The sequence below is a fragment of the Sesamum indicum genome, linkage group LG15 (genome assembly GCF_000512975.1).
Source record: "Sesamum indicum cultivar Zhongzhi No. 13 linkage group LG15, S_indicum_v1.0, whole genome shotgun sequence".
NCBI classification, from domain to species: Eukaryota; Viridiplantae; Streptophyta; class Magnoliopsida; order Lamiales; family Pedaliaceae; genus Sesamum; species Sesamum indicum.
Window position 1 is genome coordinate 8,701,573 of NC_026159.1, and position 26,907 is coordinate 8,728,479.

Consider the following 26,907-nt stretch of genomic DNA (forward strand, 5'->3'; position numbering starts at 1 on the left):
AACACCAAATTATCTCTTATACATTCGTTTTTATTTCAACTTTTCTTATACTCCCACTTTTTATTCCAATCAAACATACTCTTAGAAATTCGTCTTTAATTTGTCGATATATAAATTGATCCATCTCTGATTCGTCTCTATATATAGGTCTGCTACAAGAAAAGAGAATACTAGTGACAAAAAATTAAGTTACGATGTTAAAATCGTCGCTAATTATATTTATATATACATACATATATTAACCTATAGTAATTTTATTTTGTCATTAGTGTTAATATGCTTTATTGTATTGAGGTTTAAATTTTTTTAAAACTTTCACTACAAGAAAATGACGCAATAGCAACGAAATAATTTGATACTAAAATTAGTGTCGAGCTAATTAGTAAAAAAAAATTTCGATTTTAATTTATATTATTTAATATATATTTTAAACAATTCATTAGTAATTAGATTTTTGTTGTTAAATTTATTAGCAAGTAAATTTGTCGTATTTAATAATTTATAGCTATTAAGCAATTTTTTTGTAGGGTTTTATTCAAAAAATTCTTGTAATTTTGCTATTGTGTGAGTCAACAACTTTTTTATTATTATTTTTCTAGTTTCATAGACATTTTTTTTTATTTTTCAATTTTCATAAATTATCGTTGCACCTAGGAATGAAACATTGTCTTTGGAGTGAAATGTATCTTAGAAATTAAATAGCAATCGTTAATTATATGTAAGTAAAAAATTTCTTTTCCTTTTTTTAAATAAAGGAACAAAGCTTGAAATTAATATATAGGCGTGAATACCTTTGAACATATTTATTTATTTATTTTCTTTGAACATATTCGTTGATTTAGAATAACGGGGTATTGAGTAATATAATGAACCGTATCTTATCGAAACATATATATATATATATATATATTTGTGCATAGACTATTGAATTATTACAGTATGGTAATTATGCCAAGAAGGATGGGAATTATTTAGATTAATTGCTTAACAAGGTAACTCAGCTGAAAATTAAATGAGTGGAGGGGGACTTAACTATTAACCTTTTTGTCAAAATTTTGACTAATAATCTATGGGGCTATAAATACTCACCTACCCTACTAATAAGCTAGAATTTAATTAATGTGTTAGGAAAAAACAATAGTGATCATTATAGATTTTGAAGGGTTTAATGTCATGGTAAATTCCTTCAATTTTGGTTTAAGGCTCTACAAACTAGAAAAGGTCAAAATAATTGAAGCTCTCTCTATAGATATATGGTAGTAAATATATATAGTAACAGGTAATTTCTTTAGTGCTATATATATATATCACATGCAATATTGCTCTAATTTCCCTGATATTGCATTTGAAAAAGTTGATTTGAAGGTATCAATAATTTGAAATCCCTAATAATAAATTCTTTCGATTTATTTTGATATATAATCCCATTTGAGAAAAGATCTCAAATTCTTGAAAATTTAATTTTGAATTATGTTCGTGGCATATCTAAAATTCTTTTGATACGGAGTATTTTGAAATTTATTTTAATTTCTTAAATCATTCCGTCGAATTCGAATTCTTCCATCCGAATATAGCCTAAGAGCACGAAGACGACTTTGCTTGGAGAAAATATTGCCACCAAAAGAAATATAACATATTAGTTACGATTAAAAATAAATAACAACAGTAAATAGCCATTAGTCACGGCCTCGCGGCCGTTGTTGGATGTGGTTTTGCTAGTGTTGCTTAAACCTTTGTCATGACAAAGAGTCATGGAAAAAATATTTGTCATAGCTCATAACCATGCCAAAAATAATTTTCATGATAAATAAGCTAAGTTTTTAAATTGATTTTTATTTACCCATAATTAATAATATATATTTACCATGATTTTAGTCTATCGCCAATAAAACTGTAGGCAATAGTAAATTTTCTTCTAGTGTACTTTTCCTCCAAATTCAAACAAATAAAAAATGGGAAAAAAAGAAAGAAAAAAAAAGGCTAATTTATTATAGATATACAATAATCTATATATATAAAAAATTATATATATATAAAAAAAATTATCATATTAAAATTTCGCGTTGTACAGCAGCACGTACCTAATCCATGCCTACGTGCTCTATAATTTTAATCTGAGGGACTGATTAAATATTAATTATAATTGATGATTGCTAAAATTAGTTTTTTTAGACCTTTATTTTCTTGGTACAATCATACCTTTATAAATTAATTGACATATATGCCTTTTCCAATCTTATTTTTTTTGCTAGGGTTTGAGAGGGTTTCTTTTTGGGATACCATAAAATACTTTACTAGTTTAGAGACATATATGCATCAAAAGGGACCTCAAAATTTACCTATGTCCATGCTATTTTTTTGTACTGTACATGTACTAGCCCACAACCCTCTGTATTTACAATCTAGAGTTTGATAGATTTTGTTGCCTAAGTTAAAATTACTTAATACTACACTTACAAAATTATAAATACTTAAAATTCATAGCAAAAACCCGTCGTAAATAGGCTTCTTTTTTTTTTTTTTTTTTTTTTGGGGGTTTTTTTGGTTAGTGGGATTACGTCCTAATGTATAATTACAATAAAGTTTAGCGAGTCGCCGCATTTCACTGGAAAAAGATTGAGTTTTCCATACACTATAAATGGATACGACTTAAAAATTATGATTAATCAATAATATCTATTACGGCCTAATAAACTGATGCAAATAATTAAGTTTTGACTGCAGTTAATCGATATTTGTCAATGCTTTAACTATGGTCCAAATATTTAGCGTGGTTTTTAGCAACGACTTATGTAGAAATAACGGCTAATGGTCTTTGCGCAGCCATGATTTATTTATATTTTTTATGATTTTTTTTTCTTTTATTATGATAAATAACTACGATAAAAAAAATCATATTTCTTCTGGAGTGTACACATGTGAGACAAGAAACATGACATTGTCAAAATTTATTAGATTTAACACCAAACAAGTGATGATGGGTACAACTACTTTCAAAATACTCAAATAAAATATCAAAATACGTGTATTTTTACGCTTGAAAATGTATAAAATAATATATTTACAAAAATATTAGTTAAAATATATTCTTATTTCTCGAAAAATAGGTCAATCTAAACCAAATTTGATCTTAAAAATGTTGAAATTAATAAAAATAAAAATATTTAAAATAAACGAAAAACGTACTTTTAATTTCTATCCTGCTTAATTAAAATCGTACAATTAAAACCTAAAAAATAGGACTTAATTGGATTGAAAGCCGAACAAAGACATATGTATAATACATAATGCATTAGGTTAGATAGAAGGTACGTATAGTTGGAGTTAGTCATAGCAAATTAGGCACAAAGTTGTAATTTGCATTAATGGTACTAACCCTTAGTGTGGGGAAAATTGGTAAGCTACAAAAAAGCTTGTGACTGAAATTAAAAGCTACGTACAGATTGTGTTGTGAACCATGAAATTATTCAACTTTGGAAAATAGAGACAGATGGTTAATTTATTATATATAAAATTATAATTTTCTTAAAAAAAAAAAAAAAACTTTTTCGTTATACTTGCACTCATCCGGGGATTTTTCGTTTATAATTGTACTACTTTCATTAGGATTTAGATGGAGAAAAGCTGATCTCAGCAACAAAAAGATACATAAACTTCTAATTTTATGCCTTTTTTCATTCAGTATTTCGTATAAATTATTGATAATATGAGCAGTTTTCTCGTTTATCAATGATTGTTTTGTATGGAATGACAATAATTCGAAAGTGATGTTTTATCACAATACATATTTTTTTATTTTATATATACTAGTAGTCGCTGCACGTAGTTCCCGCGAACACAGTGAAATTAAAGAGTTGTGATATTATAAAAAAATATTAAAATTACTATTTTGACTGCTTTTTGTAAGAGATAAATGAATTAATAAAGTAAATTTGGGTATTCAAAAGTTTGTACAGTAAAAACTTTTCTTTTATAATAGTACAAATATAGAATACATTTGTCCCTTTACAAGTATAAAAACATTATTATCGTATTTCCGTTAATAAATTATACGAAAAGTGAATGAAGGGTAAAATTGAAAGTTTTTGCGTAAAAAGTCGAAGATTATTAAATTTAGAGGCAATTTACAATCGATTTATGTGGTAGACAAGTTTTGTATTGATTAATTAAGCGTAGAGTTCATTTTGCATGTAAAGTTTTTGGAGTTAGGCAAAATTTAAACTAATGGTGATTGCAATGGATCGATAACTAATGTAATTACGAGCCTAATGCAACTAGTTTATAGTTAATACCGTTTGTTTAGGTCAAGAACTGGTCTTACCCCTCACCCCCCCCCCCACCCCCTCTCTCTATATATATTTCCTTTAAATTTTGTAAGGTCAGTGACCTAATTGTAACACTTCTTTTAAAGAAAAGTTGTTATAGATATATAGTCATAGGAGAAAACCCGTCTATACTAATAATTTTACAATTATGTAACTAAATAGTTGAGGATAAAATAAGGCTATTAATTAGTGACAAGTAAATGGAAAATTTTATTTATTAGGCACAAATTATAAGTTCCTAGTTTGAATTATGTTTGGAGACGTTTTTTTAACTCCTTAAAAAGTCTTTAAGTTTAATTTATAGTCTAAATTAACTTGAAAAAAACGCATTCTTTGTCCAGTTACTGTGACGGAAAAGCTATCACTATGTTTGTTTTTATTTTCAAATTATTTTCGAGACGAGTCAAAATATACCCAATGTTTATTATCATTTAAAAACACCTTATCTGGGTGTTTTTAACTGTTTTAGCAGAAATACATACACATATATTCACACACACATACATAAATATATATAAAAAAGACATGATTTGAAAATGAATAGTAATTTCTGTCTCCCAAAACACAACATTAAACATACAATACTTATTTTAAATTATCTCTAAAAATAAATCTAAACATACATACTGTCTCTAACACCCACTTATTTATCTTTATTTGTCTCTCTCTATCTCCACAAGACACAACAAAACACTCAGAAAACGAATTCAAATATTATGTATATGTTTAGCATGTGAGAACTCCATATTTCCGGAAAAAAAGAATAGGCATTTTTCATCAGGAATTGGGCCGAGTGTGCTAAATTTTTTTCAAAACTATTATCTTCAATTGTAAAATTAAGTCGAAGTGGACTGGAAGTGCCACCCCCCAAAGGATGAAAATGAATTTTTCTCACATTATAAGAAAATAGCCCAATAGCTAAAAAAAATTTGATGCTAAAATAAAATTCTCATTGCTCATTTGTATTATTTACTATATATTTTAAACAATTCATTGATAAATCCATTTATCAAGTAAATCCTTTCCAGTGGCCTAATTGCAGTGACAAAAAAAAAAAAAACGGAGGGATGACAAGATTATGAACAATTCTTGCAGTCGGAAGCAAAAATTGAAGATGAGTTGCAAAGAATGGAAATTACCCCTGATAAACTTCATTTGCACTTCTGAAAGCAACCCTTCAAATAGAATACAGATATGGCTAAGCAAAATATGCCAAAGAATAAGGATTCATTTATTGAAATAGAAACCTGTTGCACATAAGACACAGGAATTCGTAGTTGAATGCTGCTTCTACTACAACAGCTTTAATCCTTCGACTACCCACAACCAGTGGGGTAAGCCTTTTCTTAAGTTAATTTTTTCTCTATGGAGTCATAATAAATATGGTTTCCCAAGTCTCTTGAGCAAGCTTATTACCGACATCCCACCGCTTAATGGCAATATTAATGCTGTACACTTTAAAAAAACAAAATGCCGGAGGATCTGTTCCTCCAGTAGACAGATACTTCTTAAGCATAAATACCTTAGCTCGTGTGTTCTAGATGAAGTCTGGTTGGCCTGTTGATGTTAAGCAACGATGCCACATCCGGCTGTTAGGGTCGACGACCTTTGGCTGGGAAATTACTTCAGGAATAGGAAAATAGGCGTAATGTGTATTGCAAATTCCAACTGTGATTCCACTATATCCAGCAAATGCACCGTGAACCTGCCAAAAATATTTATGTATAACGAGTAAATGTTTCCGAAGATCATGGTTTATGCTCTGCTCCAGGATTAAATGACAAAAAAAATTGAGTGAGTTGAAGACATGAAAAGCTTCTCAGAATGGCATTCAACATGCAGACATGTTGAAATTCACTAATTATGTAATGTCTTTGAAGCATAAAAAACAGAAATAGTGTTAGTGCAAACAAGAAGAGATTGGCTGGTGAATGCATTAATGGGTTGCATCCAGAGATATAAATGAGAAAACTAACAAGTGCAACAAAAACTTACAGCATTTTGACCAAGAACAGTACAGAGAATTCCATCAGATGCATTTGCACGGCATGCACGGATCATGTACGTGGGATCAATGTATTTGACATCCACTGGAAATCCAATCCCTTTAAAGAACTTCTTTGTCTGTAAGGAATGAGTAACTTATATTACTCGCAGATGATATGAACCCAAAAATTCAACTCTAACCATCTAAAAAGAATTAATCTGAAAGTATAGCGAGCGGATCAGAACAGGTGAAATTTGCATTCCTTTCATTTACTTTTGCCAAATCACAACACCACTAAACTGGGAAAATCTATACTGTTCATAAAAAATATGAATGCACAAGTGTTTGTTCCCTATTGTGAAAGGTCTACCACATCCTTACTTAATTCTCCTTTTAATAATAAATAAAATCCCATATAAAAAAAAACTATTTAGTAGTCCTAATTGCTCTAAAATACTTAGAGAAGGAATAACTTATCCAACAAAAAAATTAAATATGCAAATAAATCTCAACGCAATTACATAGGTAGAAATCTTGAATATTTTAAGAAAATTTAATTTACTATTCACAGTAAATTTAAAATAAATAACATATAAAATAATATGTAAAATACTAATCTAAATTTAAATCCTTACTTAGTACTCCTTTTAATAATGAACAAAAATTAGTATAAAAAAAAATCTATTTTTTTTTAAAAAAAAGGGAATTTAGTGGTCCAAAATCCTAATTGCTCCAAACTACTTAGAGAATGAAGGCTTAAATGTATTTCTTGTCTGGTACTTGGTCATTTGACATTTTCGTCCTTTAACTTTCTAGGATGGCATTTTTTTCTTGCAACTTTGGTCCTTTAAATATGAAACTTAATTCCGCACATGGTGTCAAAATTAGTATAAGCATATATCTGTACTACAGCTACAAGATGATAACAAAGTCTGAAAATGTTCATAGAAACTGCAGAGTAGATCTTTTCTTGGATTTCAAAAGTTCCTAGTTCAACCCCCTCTGACATAGAGACAGAATAAATAAAATTGAGAGATTGTGGCAAATTCAATCATTACAAGCATGCCAAGAAGATAAATTGTCTACTAACTAAACTGAATTGTAGACTAAATTGAATGAAAGAAAGAAAAGATCAAAATAATCACTTGAAAACAACAAGAATGGAGTGAAACTATTAACCTCTTGTTGTATATGAACACCAATATCTCCTAGCACAATGTTTCCTGATGCATCTGTGGCATTGGTTTTCACAAGAAGATCCTGCACCCCAAATGTGAAGGAAATAGTGATAAGATATACTACTTTTGGTAAAGCATCTGAAAATCATCTGCCCAGAGTTCAGAAGATGTCAAATATAAGTGGAAATGGCGAAAATTTTCTTCCAGAAACTTAGGAAGTACAAAAAGATAAAGTAAGCCAAATGTGCAATCTCTTGTTTCTGAAGTATCTCTATATCGTTTTAGGTTATCTGAAGTCATTTTGTTTTCTAAGATAGCTTCTACATGGATAAATGATGAAGAGGAAGATCTTTTGCATAAAGGAAAGACAGGAAGACACCTCATTTAGTAAAAAGAAGGAAAGAACTCTTATGCAAAGGAGATGTTGCCAGGAAAATAGTATGTACAGTAATTCTGCCATTGAAGGGTTCTCTCAATCTCTCAAAGCCTAGCTATATTTAGAGTCTGGTTTTTTATTGCTACAACTAGGAGATTTCTAGCATGTTTTAGTTTCCAATGTTCTACTCGAATAAGATAATGAAAGCAGTTAGCATGACTATGATAAACTTAGACAGGTAAGTGAGCAATTAAAGAAAATCGAATTACATTCTGGACACCTGAAAGAGTAAGCATGATCTTACTAACCTGCCCAGCTCCCTCTGCAACACAGACAACAGCAGATCCCTTTCTCTCAAGCAGGTACTTTAGATGACTTAAGACACCATGAGGTCCATGCAGATTAAATGGTACCTGACAGAAACAAGAAACAGAATGAGCCTATTAGGTCAATAAACTTTATATCTTTGAATCTCATCTAGAGGAATAGTACCTCTGGGATCAAGCATATATCAATTTGTCCACTAGCAAGAGCTGCATGCATAGCTATAAATCCACTACTACGCCCCATCAATTTCACAATCCCAATGCCATGATAAGCGCTGTGTGCCTGTCACATGAGACAGAGAATCATCTCAGCTAAGGGTGTGCATAAGAGAGAGTTCCAGTGCATAACCTTAAAAATAGGAGGAAAAACTAGCAAATGAATAACTAAATCCTGGTTGAAGATAAACTCTAAAAAAGAGAAGTATGAAACTTAACCTCAATGTATGCAGAATTAATTGCTCTTTGTGCCTCTTCAACAGCCGTATCAAAACCAAATGTTTTATCCATAAGCAAAATATCATTGTCAATGGTTTTTGGCACACCAACAACAGCTACCTTTAATCGTCTTCGACGACACTGGATAGCAAAAACCATAAATATAGACCTTGAGAAAAATTAGAGGTGGACAGCATCATCAAGTAAGAAAACACGCACTAGTATATATACATATATATCAGATTAGTCATGACATAATCCCAAATGAGACAAAGAAACAAACATATCAATTTTCCTTCTTTGTCCCAGGAATGAAATCACAATAACTCTTTTCCTGCTATAGTTTAACTTAAAGTTCTACAGTGTGCAAATCCCAGGTAACATGCTGTAAATTGGAGATATAGTTTTAATTTCAAAAGGAAAAAAAATAACTTTTGATTTCTTCTATTTTGTACTGAACATTAGAAGTTTGATGTTGAAAACGTATACAATATCTAGCATGGTGCCAAACTTTTAAGTATGAAGGTTATAGTTCAGAAACCTCTTCGTGTATGGCATTGGCACCAGCATGAGTACCATTTCCACCCAGAACAAAGAGCATATTTATCCCTCTTTCCTGCCATCAATTCTTAAATTAGTATCTAAACAACCATAGCATTGTGGAAACCTAATAAATTTGATGAAGCCTGATGAAGAATGCGTATCATCAACATTACCTCCATACTGTCCACAATATCACTAACTGTAGGTCCTCCACGTGAGACTCCTAGCAAGCTTCCTCCAGAGAGATGGATATTCTGCACCACTTTTCTGGATAGCTGAAACAAAATATTAAAGCACATAGAGTTTGATCAAACATGCAAGAATATACATTTTTCCTGAAAAGTTTATTAAATCCATGATGTATAAGTTGTAACCAAGTTTTTTAAGATAGGATTTAGTATCATGAAGAATCATCGCAAAAATATGAGAATTGATTGAGAATCAGTATGACATGAAATGATTACTGTGGATGAAGGAAGAGTTGATAAATAAGGGGTAGCATGTTGGTTTACGGTCAACCTGTAATGTGTAGTGACAGCAACAGAGCACTATGTTAAATGTAAATTAGGGTATTGTTTGATGAATACCCTTTAAGGAATTGTTGTTACAATCTCTAAGCTTCTTAGACATCTGAGAGGCAAATTTCAAATTGAGCAACAAATTTTCCTTTTAGGCCACAATTTCTAGATTATCACTAAAAATATTCATTTGTTATCAGACTTAGGTCAACAATAAAATATTAATGTGCATTGAATCAAAGTAATTGATAATGACAGGTCAACCAAGAAAAGCTTCCTTGAAGAAATAGATGAATGGTTACTCAATAAACTACAACCCTCACATACTGGGTTCATATACTTACAGGCATCTCCGATAGACTGCTGTCAGAAAACCCTCGATAACCAAAAGGAATCCCAACAATCCTTTTCACACCATATATCTCAAGGGTGATGACAATCTGCAGCAGGGACAAGAGAAATAGAAGTTAAAATGTGAACTTCCCATTCCTTGAACAGCCTTCAAGCTCAATAAACTTCAAAGGTTATAAGAAAGTCGGAGTATATCTGGTCTCCAAAATCATTTCTATGTTCATTTATTCTAATAGTCGAATTCAGCTTCTTATATTCTCTTCTAAGACAAGTTATCTGAAACCAGAGCCTAAAGAGCATATATTACTGCACAAAAGAATTTGAAGATAAATATTGGTGTTGATGATTCTACTGCTATCTACCAGAATGTAAATGATGAAACTGTTAACAAGCTATTGTTCCATGTATCAAAGTACCTGACGTATGACATCATTGAGGCCAGGACAAAGGCCCCCACAAGTAACAATTGCCGCTTTTACATCTTCTGGTTTGAAGTATATTTTCTCTCGGGGGCCGGCACGGTGAACCCTGACATTGAGTCAAGTGAGATATTCTATGGATTGATACATCATGCATCGAGATATGGGTAAAATGAAATGTCACTCATAAGCTTTCAAACTTAAGAGCGTGGTGAAAATATTTAAAATTATTGCAATCTGACGATAAATGATCTGATTTTTAATACAATGAGGGAAATTATTTTGGTCATCAATTTAACATTTAGCATCATATCAAGTTGTTTTTCCATACTCATAGCTCAGTATTATGTGATCCTTTCTTTGGAAACCAGTTGGAATCTCAAGGTTCCATGTCCAAGCAACATGCTTAAAAGATCATAGCTCTTAAATGCTCTCTTAATTTATTAACCTGATAAAACCAAATTAATGATTTTTACCATTGCTCAATCCATGTACAATCTGGATCAATACACTCAGCACCTGCAGATGTAGGAGATGAATAACGTATTACCTGAAAACATTAGATAGAAACTTCTTTCAGAGACAACCAGCATAACAAAACACAGTGCATGACAGAGAGGAAGCAAGTATCTGGTGCTAGAGATATGACGTAGTCATTCTTTCATCAGCAAGTTATATGTAATCTGAGAAGATTAAAAATTTAAAATAAACATTAAATGCATATAGTGCAGAAACAGGCGAAAATATGGCTTTGTCTGTTATATGCTCAATCTTATTCAACTTCCCCAATGGCCAATCCTTTTCCCAGTTGGTGTTAGATGTGAATCTTCTAGCGAGTAGCAATCACAGGACTTACAGTACAAGCAAAACATAGAATCTAATGACCTAATAGATATCAAGTATAGATGTTGTACTAACCTCTTGTAATGAGATACACATACTGAATAAGATTCATGAGGTTACATTTTACAAACATATAATTTGAGCGAGACAGGGTATTAGGTAAAGACAAAGATGGAGTAGTAGAAAAAGACATTAGAACTTTGACCCATTTACTGAATTACAAAAGCACAAGAAAATAGAGAAACTGCTAGGAAATTGTTTGTGCCAAGATGAACACAACACCTATCTAGTTCTTCTGCCTCTGAGTAAAGATAAAAACAATACAAGGACTCACTAAATGTCTCCCAAACAAGTGTTTCAATCATAAAATAACAAACACAAACACTCCGGGGATTTAAGAAAATAGCTTGATGTGATTATAATCCACTCTGTCAGGCAAAAAGCAGTAAAAATTTCATATTTAAGACAAAAAGCTTATACGGCATCAAGCACGCCTGTGAAGCAATTCTTATTTCGCCATAATTATAAGAGGAAATTGCATATCCTCTTTTGCACTCGGACCTTCATAATTAAGCATAATTCATCAAATACTCTTTTCTATTTGATTTAACTAGAAAACATATAAGAGAATTACTAGTTATTTTCCATATTTAACGACTCCCAAATCTACTAGCAGTATAAATGTTCATCATCTAAAAGAATACAAATATAATAAGAAGCAGCTGCAGCACAAGCCGGCCAAGTGATAATCCTAATCAAACCACACTTGCTGCAGAACAAGCCGGCCAAGTGATAATCCTAATCAAACCACACTTGCTGCAGAAAATATGAACAAGAAAAAACAGAAGAAAGAAACTGAAACTACACCTTAAGTAGTACTCTATCGTTGTTGTTAATGTATCCATGCCATTCCTCATCTGATGGATAACCTTCCGCAAAATCAGGACTTACAGGAGTCCTGCCACAGAATCTCAAATTAAATTACCTACTGAAAAAGGAAATTCAACTTTAAACTGAAAATTTCGGTTGATATTCCCCCACATTTTTTCAGTCATTGAATTTTCAAGATATGGAAAGTTAGTCACAACATATGCACAATCCCTTCAACCAAAAGCCACAATCTTTACTTGTATGAGTACAACAGAAAGCTTAATCCATTGGATTAGTAACAAAACCAAATCTCCATTATCCTAATAAACCAACAAGAATTTACATAAGCAGACAAAAATAGGGGATACAAGTACACGAAGTCCAACCAACAACATAAGAATAAACTCACGACCAGCATTCATCCCAGGCACACCACAGAATCTACGAGAATGAAATTCGAGAAACAAAACTAGCAGGAAAACAAAAAAGAAAGAAAGAAAGAAAGCTTTTTCAATTAAGCTATTCTTATTCAAACCCCAGCACGAACCTCATTTTGAGGCAGAAAGTAGAGGGATAAGAAACGGCGTCGGGGAGCACATCAGTTATGTGCGGAATGCGGAAGCGGGCCTCGAAGTCATGCTGGTAATTTGACTTCCAATCCGGATCGCTGAAATCAATGCTCCCCTGCTTCCCCCCTTCCGCCTTCACCTCAATTCTCCTCCGAATCCGGGTCCGTTTCCAGTTTGGGTTCTTGTAACACCCATAAGAGAGCAAAGCATGATCGACGAAAGAAGTCCTCCGCCGCAGAACCACATCCGGTTTGATCGCCGGCGAAAGAGCCTCCATCAATTGCAAAAATGTGAAAGTAAATGCAACTATATGCGTCCTCTGCCCTGTATGTATAAGAGAGAGTGGTGGTCGGGAAGATCGGAGCGACGGAGAAAGCTAGTTGACAGCAGAGAGTATGGACAAAGAGTAGAAGTGCTGTTGCTTTTACTCTTTTCTGTTTTCTTCTTCTATTTGTCAGAGTTCAACGGGGCGTTCATGTGGAACTACGAAAGCGGCTTTTTGGTATATGATCCAATTCGAGTTAATTGCAATATTAGGTTCAAATTAAGGGGTGATTTGCAATTTTCGTATCGTGATTTTAAAAATTATCAATTTTAATTTGATATTTTTATATATTTGTACAAAATTAGCCTTATCGTTGAGAATAGGAATATTTACATTTTCCTCCCCAAACGTTTGAAAGGAATTGTACATAGACTCCATGTAGTTTGAAATATTATATCTAGCACTCTTGAGGTTTGTTTTCGTCTAATAAATAAATTCAACGATTTATCAAAATTCACTGAATTTGATAATATTAACAAATAAATAAATAAAAATTGATATTTTCCCTTATTCTCTTAAAACTGATTTATTGCAAATCAAACAATTTTAATTTCATGAAACTTGCAAATTATCATTTATTTGAGTTTCAATTAGCCCTCTTTGAGTTTTACAATTTTTCTTTTTTTCTTCTTTTGCAACATTCAATAAATATTAATTATTTGGATTTCATTCATATTTCACTAAAAAAAAAAAATTACTATTAGCCACAATGTCAGTGGCTATAGCTAAAAATCATAATAAATTATTACTATTAGATACGGTTAAATAAAACAGATGTAACAAACTACAGTAAAACCACTGTAAATTAATAACCTTGGGACCATAAAATTTTATTAATTTAGAGATATATTAATTTATCTATAAATTAATATTTTATTAATTAAAAGAGAGACTTTTTAAATTCAGCAAATTTAGTACATATGTACTGAAAATAAATGAATTCATATATGTTTCGTTGATTATATTCATGCATCAATCAATTTTTTATAACTAATTAAATATATTCATGTATAATATCATTTTATTTTATACAATTAACTATTATATTCATAGACGCATGTATCAATTCATTGGAATTACTTAAACATACATGTTTATATTAATTCATTTCACTTAAAAAACTTTTATAGCTAATTAAAATATATTCATGTTATGATGAATGAAACATATACTATATAAATCTCAATATGAAAATAAAATAATTCATAACACCCAACCATGTCTTCTCATCTAAAAGGCATCACAAAATCATCCATGAATGATCCAATCATAAAGCATTACAGACTTCATAATTGAGCAAATTACCATAATATTTATAATTATAATATTTATGAATTATTAATTTAGAGTTTTAATGGGACCTAATATTTATAAAGGAATTTTTCAAAAAATTATTATCTTATTATCTTATCGAATTTGATGATTTTTTACAAAGGCCCAAGTCGGGACCAGAAGATTTTATTATTTTAGAGAGTTTATTAATTTATAAAAGTTTTACTGTAACTTTAATTTCCACCATGAAAAAGTTTTTTACTATGGCTAAAAACCATAGTAAATATTTTAGCCACCTAACAAAAACCATGATTAACAACCGTTGTATGACCATAGTTAATAACTATTTGCTATTAACCATAATAATTAACCGTAGTTAAATGTTATAATTATTATAATGTTTCAAGCTTATATTGTATGAAAAGACTTGTATGTTTTATAATGTTGGGATATTAATTTAACTAAAAAGATTATTATATAAATAAACAAGCACACAAAATAGATCAGAAAGAAAGCACGATTTTTGCAATTTACTGTTTAGCCATTTCTCTTTATTTTATACTAAAAAATAAACAAGTTAATATCATATTAAAATAATTTTTATATATAAAAAATTTAAAATAACATTAATAGAAATATTCATCAAACAACAACAAAAATATTTTTCATTAATAAAATATTCATCAAAATGAATATTATGCATTTATTCTAAATTATTCAATTTAAATAAAATAAAATTACTACCAACGATCGACAACGTAATAGTTTTTCTGGCAATTTGGTTATCTTGTCTCAAAAATTATGTATCGGTATTATCAATTGGAAGAAAACAAAATCGACAAAAATTATATATATGGGTAATAGAATAAATAAAAAAAAATACAAGCAATCTCCCTGTGGCATTGCAAATGGACAGATTAACCCTTATAAAAAGAATATCAATTTACCCTCTATATTTTTCAAAATACAACAATTTACCCCCTGGGTGTTTTTACAATGAAACAATTTACCTCCCTAGATAGGGATGAATTGCTGAATTTTAAAAAACACAGAAGGGTACATAGGACAATAATTTACTCATTTGTAATATCAAAGGGGGTAAATTGGATTAAATCCCATAAATAAAATATAAAAAGTTTTGATCCTAATCAGACGTTAAAACTTTTCTTGTACATTCATTTTTATTTTTACTTTTCTAATACATTTAATTTTTACCCCAACCAAATAAACCGTGATAACTTTAGCCAAACACCCACAACCCAAGGTGGGTTTTTGTTTTTCCCTATCAAATGGAGTTGGCAATTATGACAACTTTTCAACTTCAGTTAGATTTGGAGCTTTCCTTTGATGAACTTCAAAAGAATAGAATTAAAAAAGACAATTGAAGAAGGGAAAATAGTGATAAAATACTGGTAACAACTTTAAAGTAGTTGCTTGGGCGAATCTACTAGTCAATGGGGTATTATTCCTTGTTGTCGCATCATCAACCACGAAATGCGCTTTTAGCTCTACCAACTAAGGGAAAGAAGATATGGGCGTGAATTAATGCATTCCACACACACAATGAGATATGAAACCATTGCACTTTTTGAGATTGACAGAGTAAGGAATAATTATACCGCTCTTTTATGTGATATAATTATGTGTAATTATTTATAATTTGTAAAATTATATTTAATACTTATGGATTTTGTTGATATCAGCAAAAAAAATTGAATCAAACTTTATATTTTTCCACGATTGATTTATTATAAATTTATTGCAAGCTAAATCAAGTTTTTATTACCAAACCGTCCTTATAAGGGTGAAGATGCACTTTGTCTCACATGCATTAGCGTGCAAAGAGGTATAAAAGTAGTTTAGTCAGAAAATATTTGTTTGACCTCCACTTGGTATGAGCTCATGAATTTATGGTCTTGAAAATATGAAAAATAAAAATTTATTATGGACTTTTGTTTTGGAACCAATTAATAGCCAATTTATTTGGGCTTTTAATTGGTAATTTATTACAAAATATTTTGATATAAATAGATGCCTCCACTTCAAGGCTCAACGAAGAATATATCAGTTTTTGTGGAAGACGTGACTAGTCTTTGATTCTCTCTTCTCTTTTTCTTTTCCATTTTTTTTTGGAAGATATAACTAAGCTTGAGTGAATATACCCAAGCTGCCTACGTACCCCATGAAAGGATCAAGTCAAAACGTAGTTTAAAAAAAAAAGAATTTTCTTCTTTTTTATTTCATTTTTTAATTACAAGAAGGGCACGGTACACAAATTTATACTCATGTGGGCTAGGAGTAACATGCAGTTTAATCTCGTGCGTCATTGAGTACTTCCTTCATGGGTAGTAACACTTCAGAAATTTACCATTTACGTGAACTTGTTTTTCATACGTTGTGTAAGCGTGATTGGTCGTCTGACTACTAAAACCAGATCTTCGACTTGGAATGACTGTGGTGCGGGCTTGATAGCACTGGAGTTGTTGCTGAGCTTCAAGCCTTTTCCCAACCAACGGTTCTAGTTCTCTAACCTCATACGGGCATTTTCCTCAACAATGAGTCCTTCTTGTATTGCAATGTGAAGAGAAGGTATTTGACTTTCCAAATGAAGCACACAATCTCATCACCATATGCTAAGGAATATGGAGTAGCTTGAGTAGCGGTATGATGCATGTCTGGTATGCCCACAGTGCTTCTCCTATCTTCTCTTGCTAGTCCCTCTTGACGCTACCTTCTTCAAGAGGTTGGAAAGGGTCTTATTAAATTCTTTTGCCAAGCCATTCGCTATTGTGTTGTACATTAAAGAGTTATGTTGCTTGAAGTCGAATTACGTGCATAATTTATCCATCGACTTGTTGTAGAAAGGTCTTCCGTTGTCGGTGACGATGTACCGAGGAACACCATATCGAAAGATGATGTTGGTGCGAATGAAATCTACTACAGTTGCTTTCATCACCTCCTTTAAGGGAACTGCTTCAGCCCACTTTGAAAACTAATCAATGGCTGCAAGCATGTAGATGTGCCCGACAAACGACTTAGGAGTGATGGGCCTCACAACATCAAGTTCCCATGCATCAAGTGATGGGTCTCACGACTTAGAGGCTCTGGTGCTTAGTGAATGAAGTTGGCAGGACTCACATTTCTTTGCATACTCCAGGCAGTCCTAACCATGGTTGGCCAATAGTAACCCATTCTTTTACCTTAAAGTAAAGCTTCAGACCATATTGATGTGCGCCACAAACTCCTGATGAGCTTCTATCATGGCTTCATGAACTTGCTTATCGCTCAAGCAATGCTGATAAGTACCTTTGAAAGATCGTCGATATGCTATATCTTGTATAGGATGAAACGAGATGACTTTCGTTGCACCTCTATTTTATGAAGAATATCGTTTGGCAACCTGCCATGTTTCAAATACTACATCAGTAGCTTTCTCCAATGTTCTTCATCATTAGTAGCAATTATGATGGCGTTAGAGTCTCGTGATCGGATGTATCCAGTGAAGGAAGTACCCATCAATTGCACACAGGAATGTCGGTGGTTTCTCTTTCGGATAGGCTAAGGTGGTTGCTAGGTTAGCTAATGCATCGACCATCCTATTTTCTTTCCTTGGGATATTATTTAAAGTCACACTCTCGAAACTTTGAGTAGGTGTTACGCCTGCCGAAAGAAGGCAAGTTGTCCTTCTTGACTTCATATATGTTGAGGACTTGATTGATCATCAACTTTGAGTCACCGTAGACTTCATCTCTATGATCCCCATCTCCAAAGCCATCTAAAAACCGATGACCAGGGTTTGATACTTGGCGACATTGTTAGAGTATAGCTCAACCAATACAATGGAGTGGGTGAATACTTGCTTTTCTGATGAAACGAAGACGACACCTACCCTCGCACTGTCGGTCGTGCTGCCCGTCAATGAACATTTTTTTATGTTGGGAGGATTTCCATGGAAAAGACGTCATCATCTAGAAAGTCATTAGATATCTCATGTCAGCAAGCATAATGTGGTCAGCTAGGATGGGGCAAGAACTTGTCCTTTGACATTTTTCTAGGGCACATATTCTATCGCATATTGATTGAGTACAATGGACCACTTTGCCGATCCTTCGAAGAGCACAGGTCTCAACATCACAAACTTGACCCAGTTAGCACGAGAGATAAGCCTAATGGAGTACACTTCAAAGTAATGTCTCAACTTCTTAACGGCAAAAAACAGCGCCAAGCAGGCTTTTCCCAACGGGTGAGTTCTTCAACTCATTTTTAGTCAAAGTCCGACTCAAGTAGTATAGAGTGTTTTCTTTCCCTTTTTTGTTCTCATGTGCCATGAGTGCTCATATGGACCGTTCTTGTGTTGCTATATATGGTATAAGTGACTTTTCGGGAGTCGGAGCTCTTAAGACTGACGAATTTAGCAGATATTATTTTATGCTCTCAAAAGCTTTTGACATCCTTCATCCCACTGGAAAGGGCCATCTTTCTTCATGAAGTGGTTGAAGGATTGGTATCTTCCAGTGAGGCTTGATATGAATCTTCTTATTAATGCAAGATTACGTTGTAAACTTCACAATTCATTCAAATTTCTTGGTTGTGCCATTTTTCAAATGGCGTCTTATTTTGCAGGATTGACTTCAATGCCAAGGTGGCGAACGATGAAGGCGAAGAATTTTCAGACATGTCACTGAAGGCACACTTGAGAGGATTCATCTTTGTGTTGTACTTTCTCAAATGGTCGAATACTACTTGGAGGTCTGCTAAATGTTCTTCTCTCTTTTTGGTTTTGACCACAAGATCATCTACATAACACATTGGTAGGTAGCCCCTATGTTCTTCAATCCGAAGGGCATTATCTTGTAGCGGTAGATTCCTTTAAGGGTGCGAAATGCCGTCCATTCTTTGTCTTTGGGCGACATTCTAATTTGGTTGTACTTGGAGGAGCCATCCATGAAAGATAATGCTTCATATCCGGTAGTCGCATCAACCATGAGTTCAATGATAGGCAAAGGAAAGTCATCTTTCGGACATGCTTTGTTTAAGTCTCGAAAGTCAACACAAATGCAAATTTGGTCATTCCTTTTTCTTGACAAACACGATGCTAGAAATCCACGTCGGATACTTGACTTCTCTGCTGAATCCTGAGTCGATAAGGTTGTTTACTTCTATCTTAATGTGAGGGATGAGGTTTGGACGAAAAACTCTTTGCAATTGCTTTATATGATACGCTCCATGTTTTATGCCAAGGTGGTGAATAGCGACTTTCGATTCTAAACCCGACATCTCCTTGTATGTCCATGCGAAGATGTCCCTATACTCACTTAAAGTCTTGCAGTATTACTCTTATTCTTCTGGGCTCAGGAGTGCACTGATGAATATAGGGCGTGGCTCTTCAGTTGTACCAAGATTCAATTCCTTGAGTTCATCCAGAGTTGCTTATACGCCATCTTTAAGCTGTGGGGGACCATTTTGGATTTCATCTTCATAAATGTCCGGGTCAGAACCTTCATCAATACTGACATGGTTGGAGACAATGATGATTAATGATGATTTCTATCTCTTCTTCATTTAAATTGTCACTTGACTCGTGTGGTCTTCTAGCCGACAATGATTTCTATCTCTTCTTCATTTAGATATCAAACTATTTCATGGTTTGATATTTATTCTATGTTATATTTTATTTTTTGATTTGGATTAGTATTTAAATGTTATTCGCATTCACTTTGAATTTTATTGTGCCCTAGTAATTTATTTTTTTAATAAATGTTTAAGACCATAGAAAATTAATTAAGTGGGTTAAACAGTATTTGTTTATTTATCTTTTAGTTAGATATATTATTCATCTTCTAAATAGTTTAAGGAATTAGAAATATTGAATATTTTTCTTCTTTGATGGAATTAAATATTGTAGTTGATCCCTTAAATTTTTGTTTAGAATTATTTTAGTTCCTCAAGTTCATTTTTTGACTTTAGCATATCTAAACTTTAATTTTTGTCTCAAATTTGGAGAATAATGTACAAAAACTCCAAAAAGCACAAAAATGTATGAAAATGTTTTTTGTGTTGGCTTGTGTAGTTAGTATTGCTTTACCTCTATAATATTATGGTAAATAACAAAAGTATGAGAAATTACAATCTAAAAAATAATTGTCGAATTTTAAAATTAAAATAAAATTATTTAGTTGGAAGTTACTCATATTAATTTTTAAAAGCACTTCTAATTAAATAGATTGATAAGTTTTGCTTAAAATCTCATGATATTAATTTATTTTTGTTTTAAATTTTTGAAGTTTATGTTAGTATTTTATATATTATTCAGACGCTATTTCATTTTAAATTTTATCGTGCCGTAGTAAATTAATTTTTCTTAAAGTATTTAAAAGTCTCTTCGAACAAATTAATCGTGTTAGAAATATTATTTTTCTATTTATATTTTGTAATGGACATATTTATCATTGTCCAAGTAGTTTAGCGGTATTCGGACTATTATATACTCTGTTTTATAGTATTTTATTCTTTTATAACTAATTCTTATTTATTACAAAAAAGATTAATTAAGTAAGAATACGAGTATCTTTTCATAATGGAGTTTATTTATAAATTTAAATTATTATTATAGTGTAACAATGTTATTAAACTAGTACAACTCACATGCAATGCACGTGCTTATCACTAGTATTCTTTAAATATCTCGAAGCCATGTGCAACTAAGAATAAACGAACGATGTTCAAATTACCTACAGTGGATATAAAGATAGCCACCTTTTGATCATCGCAAGACACTCTTTGGGCTTGTACGCTGAAGCTGTATGACCTGCACCCTGCAAATACACACCATCCACCGCAACACATCCATTTATCTCAATGTTTATCGATTCCAAGTCACAGGGAACTGAAACTAAACACTTAACAACTTTGTTCTTGCCTTTACTGTGGCAAAAGTGAGTTCTGCTTGATTGTTCTTGTATTTCATTGTGTATCTGCATGCAAACCATAAAATGAACATAATTTCTTCATTTGTTGGATTTATTTGCATGAATTTTCTAGATGGGAATCGATAACTGAAAACCGACCCTGCAACTTGACCGTCCACAGTCCAAGACCTCCAATCCTCGTCGAGGGTCAGATTCAAATTGCGTATCCATTTCAAAGTGCTCATGTAGGGTACCTCCATGTCGTGATCACCGCTGAAAATAAAGAGTTAATATGCACATAATTAAAAAAAAAATGCAAGTAAAAATAAACTTCAATTCTTAACATTATTACAGCAAAAGACAAATTGATTTTAAAATTTTTTGAGCCATCAATATAGTTTAGGAAGTAGGTAATTATTTGATCACCTGTATGCCAAGGCTTGAAAGCCTTTGTCACTGAGAAGTTGATGATGTTTGAAAACACTTACTACATCTTGTTCATAGGATAAGCTCTTATTGCATCTTTTCCAATCACTTATTGTTCCCTGAATTTCAACCCAACACCTTTGCGTTAAGACATTCATAATGTGGACAAAATGGAGGAAGACATACGAATTTGTCTGTTTGTTCATCTACCTGTCTGATTTGAAGAGCTTCTTGGACAGTTTCATTGTTTGCCCAGACATAAGAGGCGGCATAATTATAGTTCTGCAAACAAGAACACTTTTGCTTAGGAAAACCCAGTACTGGCAATAATATCATATACGTACGTCTAGTGGCAATAATATATTATATTATATGAATAATTATATTCCTCTCCTCTAAGGTATGGTATAATTATACGTAGATTTTTTGTGGTTTGAAAAATTATATATAATATTCTTGAGGTTTGGTTCCTTCTAACAAATAAGTCTTTCTGGTAGTCAAAATTCGGCTAATTTGCTGATATTAACAAAAAATGGAATAAAAATCTATATTTACCTTTGATTGACTTATTATGATTTACTGTAGGTCGAATAAACCTTCTTATGAGAAAATTACCCCTATACCTTCAAACATTAATGCATGTGATTAGGAGGTATATTTCATCGTTATAAGGGTAATATAATTGAAAAAAATTTATTTGACCTACAATGAATAAGTAATAAGTCAATCGAGGATAAATATCAATTTTCATTCAGTTTTTATGTTAATATTAACAAATTCAATGAATTTTGGCTAAAGACGAAGGGACCTATTTGTTAGATGAAAGCAAACCTACTGGGTACTAGATGTAATTTTTAAAACTATACAGGATCTATTTGTAATTATACCAGATCTCAGGAGAGAAAAAATGTGATTAACCCTATATCATGTGTCGAGGGGACATGGCAAAATATATCAGACGGAAGAGCAGAAATTACACGACACCATGGTTTCTCTTGTTTGGACAAGGCAAGGAGGTCAACTGGATCATCTTCTAGGAATAGTTGGGGCGAGCGAGAAACGCTAGGTCTTGGTGACATGACTTTGCACTTTGGCTCCAGAATGTGTTCGTCATTGACATGGCTCGTACACTGCATCCGTTTATGCACGAGAACGATCCGTGCGTACATAAACATGCTAAACGGAAAAAAATGACAGCATAAGAAAATGCTACATTACCTCATTGACAAGTCGAAGAGCATAAAGGCATCCTATGTTGTCTGGATCAGGATTCACATACTCTCCATTACAGTTGCTTTTTGCTAGCTGAAATTGTCAAGATACTCGTTATTTTCATATTCTCTAATTAATACGAAATAATGTACTAAAATCGTCGATCTGGTCCAAAGTAAAAGATGAAACATAACATCTTTTTCACCGGTAATAATTTACGAATCTGATATAACATAAATGCAAAGTCGAGTCGAGTCAATTTGCAACTTATAAGCTACTTTGGACACAGGGTTTTTCCATTTTTACTTCTATGTTTGAATTTTTAGTTCTTCTCAGACAACTTTCATTTTCAGAAGATATTCATGAAAAGAAAATGATAATTATATTTACAACCTCTGATCTATGGTTCATTTATGCAAATTAATCACAATTTTTTTGTATAATTACATAAATCATTCCTCGCAGTCAAAAGTAGGGATAGTTTGTGTAATGTTGTTGACTTTTCTGAAGGATGTATGTGTAATTTTTCAAAAGACAAGAATGATTTGTGTAAATGATGCTGATATTATTTGCAAATATATGTGTAATTTTTTAAAATACAAGAATAATTTATGTAAATATAATTATAGGTCAGGCAGTGTAGATGATAATTATCTCAAAAGTAAATAAAACTACCTCAAAATATTCATCTGAAACCAGCGCCATCCTGTGAGCATAAGGAAGCTTCTCGTTTTCATCCTTATTTGGATCTGTCCATGAATTGCCAGTAATGTACCCCTGTTTCAATTCCTCAATATTCTTATCTTCTATAAGACATTCAGAAGACAATTTCACTGTGTTAAAACTGATTGGTAATTACCACAAAAGGATTGAATTTTCGTATATTATAAATTACCACAATTTAGAAATTATGGTAAACCAATATTATTAACCACAGTTAAACAAAGTCAACGTAAAAACTCAAAATTTTACCGCGATAAATCAATATTCACCATGATTTTTAGCCATAACAAAAGCATTTGCCACCCTTGCAGAAACAACTACTAAATAGCCATTGCGAAGCCGTGTTTCGTTCGTATTTGACATTGTTTTCTTCTTTTGGCTATAGTAACTAACCGTACCCAAAAATTTATATTTTTTTTAGTAGGTTCAGGTTTGATCGAGTCGGATCGAGTCTAGAATTTACAAAATTTCAACTTACTTGGAGTGATATCCGTGGCTCAAATCCAGCTTCATTACCTGGAGATTCAGCACTAATTTCAACTCAATCTTGATGAGGAATACTTCAACACAATTCGTTACCGAAAGCGAATTGTCTTAAAACGCCACCTTTCGCTATTTCCAGAGCTACCATGGGAACAATTTTGCCTCCATAAGAGTTACCGGCAATGTACAGATGATTTTTCACAAACTCTGGGTGATTCGACAACCACTGGATTATTCCAATACACAGAATTAGCTTCAAATAATTGCTTCAGCTTTCAGGGGTTAATCCAATTTACCTCTCAATGATATTGTAAATGAGCAATTTAACCCCGTATAAAAAAATAATAGCGATTTACCCCTGTATTTTGTAATATGAACTTCATTTTGAAAAACATATGGGGTTAATTACTGCATTTTAAAAAATGTTGGGAGGTGAATTGTTATTTTTTTTATAAGGGGATAATTTGCTCATGTACAATTTTACAAGGGGATTGCTTGCATTTTTTCGTCAATTTCTTATTAATTGGAAGTAAAATGAAAACAGGGGAAAAGAGCATAGATGGATGATAGTTATTGTTCCGAGCTCCTCACCTTCCTCAGAAACGAGTAATTCTGTTCGACGGATTTAGTGTCGGAGGTATTATAGGCTTCTGAAGTAGTGGCGTAGGAGAATCCAGTTCCGACAGGCGAGTCTATGAATATAATGTTAGCAACCTGTAGGAAAACCATAAATGGAAAAGTTAAGGTGGAGTGATTGTACTCCGAAAATTCTAATGTAGAGGAGGCTTTGGTCGAAGCTGAACAAATTATATTGTAAATATAATATACTTATTATGTATTTGATGTATATTTTAAGGAAAATGATGAATCACATTACAATGTATATCAAATTTGCTCTGTGATTGGCTAGTTCACACGACAAGAAAATATGATATTTTTATTACTAACTATAAACAATAGATATATTTACCTCTAAAAAAATATTTGTACACGTGCATCACACGACGTGCTTTCTAGTAATATACATTAAGTGATAATAATTTTTGTGTTGTCACTATATAATTATTAACGAATAAAAAATGTGTAGAAAGTTGTTACTAAATACAATTAATGATAATTTAGCGATAATTATTATTTGTTGTCATTAGATCGTAGCTATACATTAGTCATTAATTATACTTAGTGACAACTTAATGCATATTTTTTTGTCACGCATTCACATTAATAACAATTTTTACAAAATAATAGTAATTATTAAAATCATGAAATTTCTTTTTGTGACAAGAAAAAATTGTATTATCATTAAATATATATAATTAGTGCTAATATTAAAATTGTCACTTAATTGTTTTTGTCACTAATCTTATATTTTTTCTATAGTATCGATAAAATCTGATTTAAGTAAGAATTTCAGTACCAACCTTTGTCCATGAATACGGATTTGTAATGAAAGAAGGAAAGCTTCCATCAAAAGCTTCAAGATCAAAAGCTAATGGACCTACATCCAAAATCAGGGCAGAATTTCTGCTGAAAAATCTCGTACTTAATCAAAATACAAGTAACTGTTGCCTCTTCCAAGACCCATTGAAGCAAATTGAAACAAGAAGAAGAAGAATATGGGAAATCCTATTCAATTTGACCGTATCTAAATAAATCATATAATAAATACAGTATATTTATCGTGTGATTGGTACACAATTCAAAAAAAATATCAATCATATAATAAATATATTATACTATTGAGTAAGCATTCCCAAAGAATAGAAAATTCTAACCCAAAATGGGTTTGGTTGAACTGGCATGTGCAATGCACTTATAGTATGATTGGTATACAGTTTAGGAAAAACGACCGATCACATCGCAAGTATATCACACTGTGATTGGTTCGATTCTATTGCACCTGATATTGATAAAAATTTTCCAAAGAATGAGAAAATTCTGAACCAAACTGGATTTAATCGGAACTGAATCAATTATGAGAGAAATGCAGTATAATTGCGGTATGATTGGTATAAAATTGAAAAAAAAAAAAAAAACCCCACCAATCTCATAAACCAGCCCGGAAAAACCGGAGCAACCCGGTCCCCCTGTGAGCCATAGTATCAGGGGATCTGTTTGCGGGTCATTTTCTGATTCAATGAAATAGTAAAAGAGCTGCACTTCATCTTCTTCTCCCACGCCAATATATCTGATATTTCATGCAACACTTAAGTTAATAATAAGTTAAATATACAAAACCACAACATGTACATATATGTATGTATATTACTGACCCGGTTTCGAGTTTGAAGGGCAGGGTTCCATGAAATCCGGGCAGGGTATTGATGATGGATTGTGAAGAGGTAGTAGCGTTGATAAGGAGAAGCAAAGAGAGAAGCAAATGGAAGGAAGAGTAGTACTTCATCCTACCTACTCTCTTTCTTCTTACTTAGTTTCTCTGGCAACGGATAAGCTACGTCAAAGGCCTGACTGACTGCCGACCTCCTCGCCTCACTTGCCTCTATATATCATCGTCGTTCCAAAATGAAGTATTTATTTTAAGGTTAATTGAAATTACGGACAAAATGCTTTTTTCAGTACCATAAAAAAAGAGCAGAATTTATTTTAGTACTACAATTATGGCAGCTGATACTTTTAGTTCTATAAAACTCATAATCATATATTTTTAGTCCCAAAAAGTCATGTGGGTTGTGATTTCGAGACTAAAAAGACGTTTGGGATTAAAAAGGTTCTGTAATTTTGAAACTAAAAATGCCCAAAATCACATTTTTATTTTGGACTAAAAGAACGTGATTTTAAGTTTCATGAGACTAAAAAC

The 26,907-nt window shown here is 32.1% G+C and overlaps 2 protein-coding genes across 2 annotated transcripts; both read right to left on the minus strand.

Annotated features, from left to right (window-relative positions):
- LOC105178265 (ATP-dependent 6-phosphofructokinase 5, chloroplastic) lies at window positions 5,534-13,220 on the minus strand. Its single transcript, XM_011101710.2, has 13 exons — window positions 12,719-13,220; window positions 12,169-12,259; window positions 10,935-11,008; window positions 10,456-10,567; window positions 10,033-10,128; window positions 9,344-9,445; window positions 9,169-9,243; window positions 8,628-8,768; window positions 8,359-8,475; window positions 8,175-8,279; window positions 7,492-7,572; window positions 6,321-6,449; window positions 5,534-6,030 (listed from the first exon to the last, which is right to left on the minus strand). Exons 1-13 carry the CDS (start codon window positions 13,015-13,017, stop codon window positions 5,863-5,865), a joined length of 1,590 nt encoding a protein of 529 aa, XP_011100012.1. The 5' UTR covers window positions 13,018-13,220; the 3' UTR covers window positions 5,534-5,862.
- Window positions 21,230-26,577, minus strand: LOC105178266 (serine carboxypeptidase-like 18). Its single transcript, XM_020699153.1, has 13 exons — window positions 26,363-26,577; window positions 26,132-26,277; window positions 25,511-25,587; window positions 24,681-24,803; window positions 24,213-24,315; window positions 24,085-24,122; window positions 23,559-23,660; window positions 22,890-22,976; window positions 22,649-22,801; window positions 21,882-21,953; window positions 21,672-21,790; window positions 21,405-21,518; window positions 21,230-21,311 (listed from the first exon to the last, which is right to left on the minus strand). Exons 1-13 carry the CDS (start codon window positions 26,491-26,493, stop codon window positions 21,230-21,232), a joined length of 1,347 nt encoding a protein of 448 aa, XP_020554812.1. The 5' UTR covers window positions 26,494-26,577.

Excerpts from the sequence above, each read along its gene's own strand:
- LOC105178265 (XM_011101710.2), bottom strand. The coding sequence starts at position 13,017 with ATGGAGGCTCTTTCGCCGGCGATCAAACCGGATGTGGTTCTGCGGCGG. Across the intron at positions 9,244-9,343 it reads ATATTGTGGACAGTATGGAG|GAAAGAGGGATAAATATGCT; the intron begins GTAATGTTGATG and ends AATTGATGGCAG. Across the intron at positions 8,280-8,358 it reads ATATATGCTTGATCCCAGAG|GTACCATTTAATCTGCATGG; the intron begins GTACTATTCCTC and ends TGTTTCTGTCAG.
- LOC105178266 (XM_020699153.1), bottom strand. The coding sequence starts at position 26,493 with ATGAAGTACTACTCTTCCTTCCATTTGCTTCTCTCTTTGCTTCTCCTT. Across the intron at positions 26,278-26,362 it reads CCCTTCAAACTCGAAACCGG|ATATATTGGCGTGGGAGAAG; the intron begins GTCAGTAATATA and ends ATGAAATATCAG. Across the intron at positions 21,954-22,648 it reads AAGAGAAACCATGGTGTCGT|AACTATAATTATGCCGCCTC; the intron begins GTAATTTCTGCT and ends TCTTGTTTGCAG.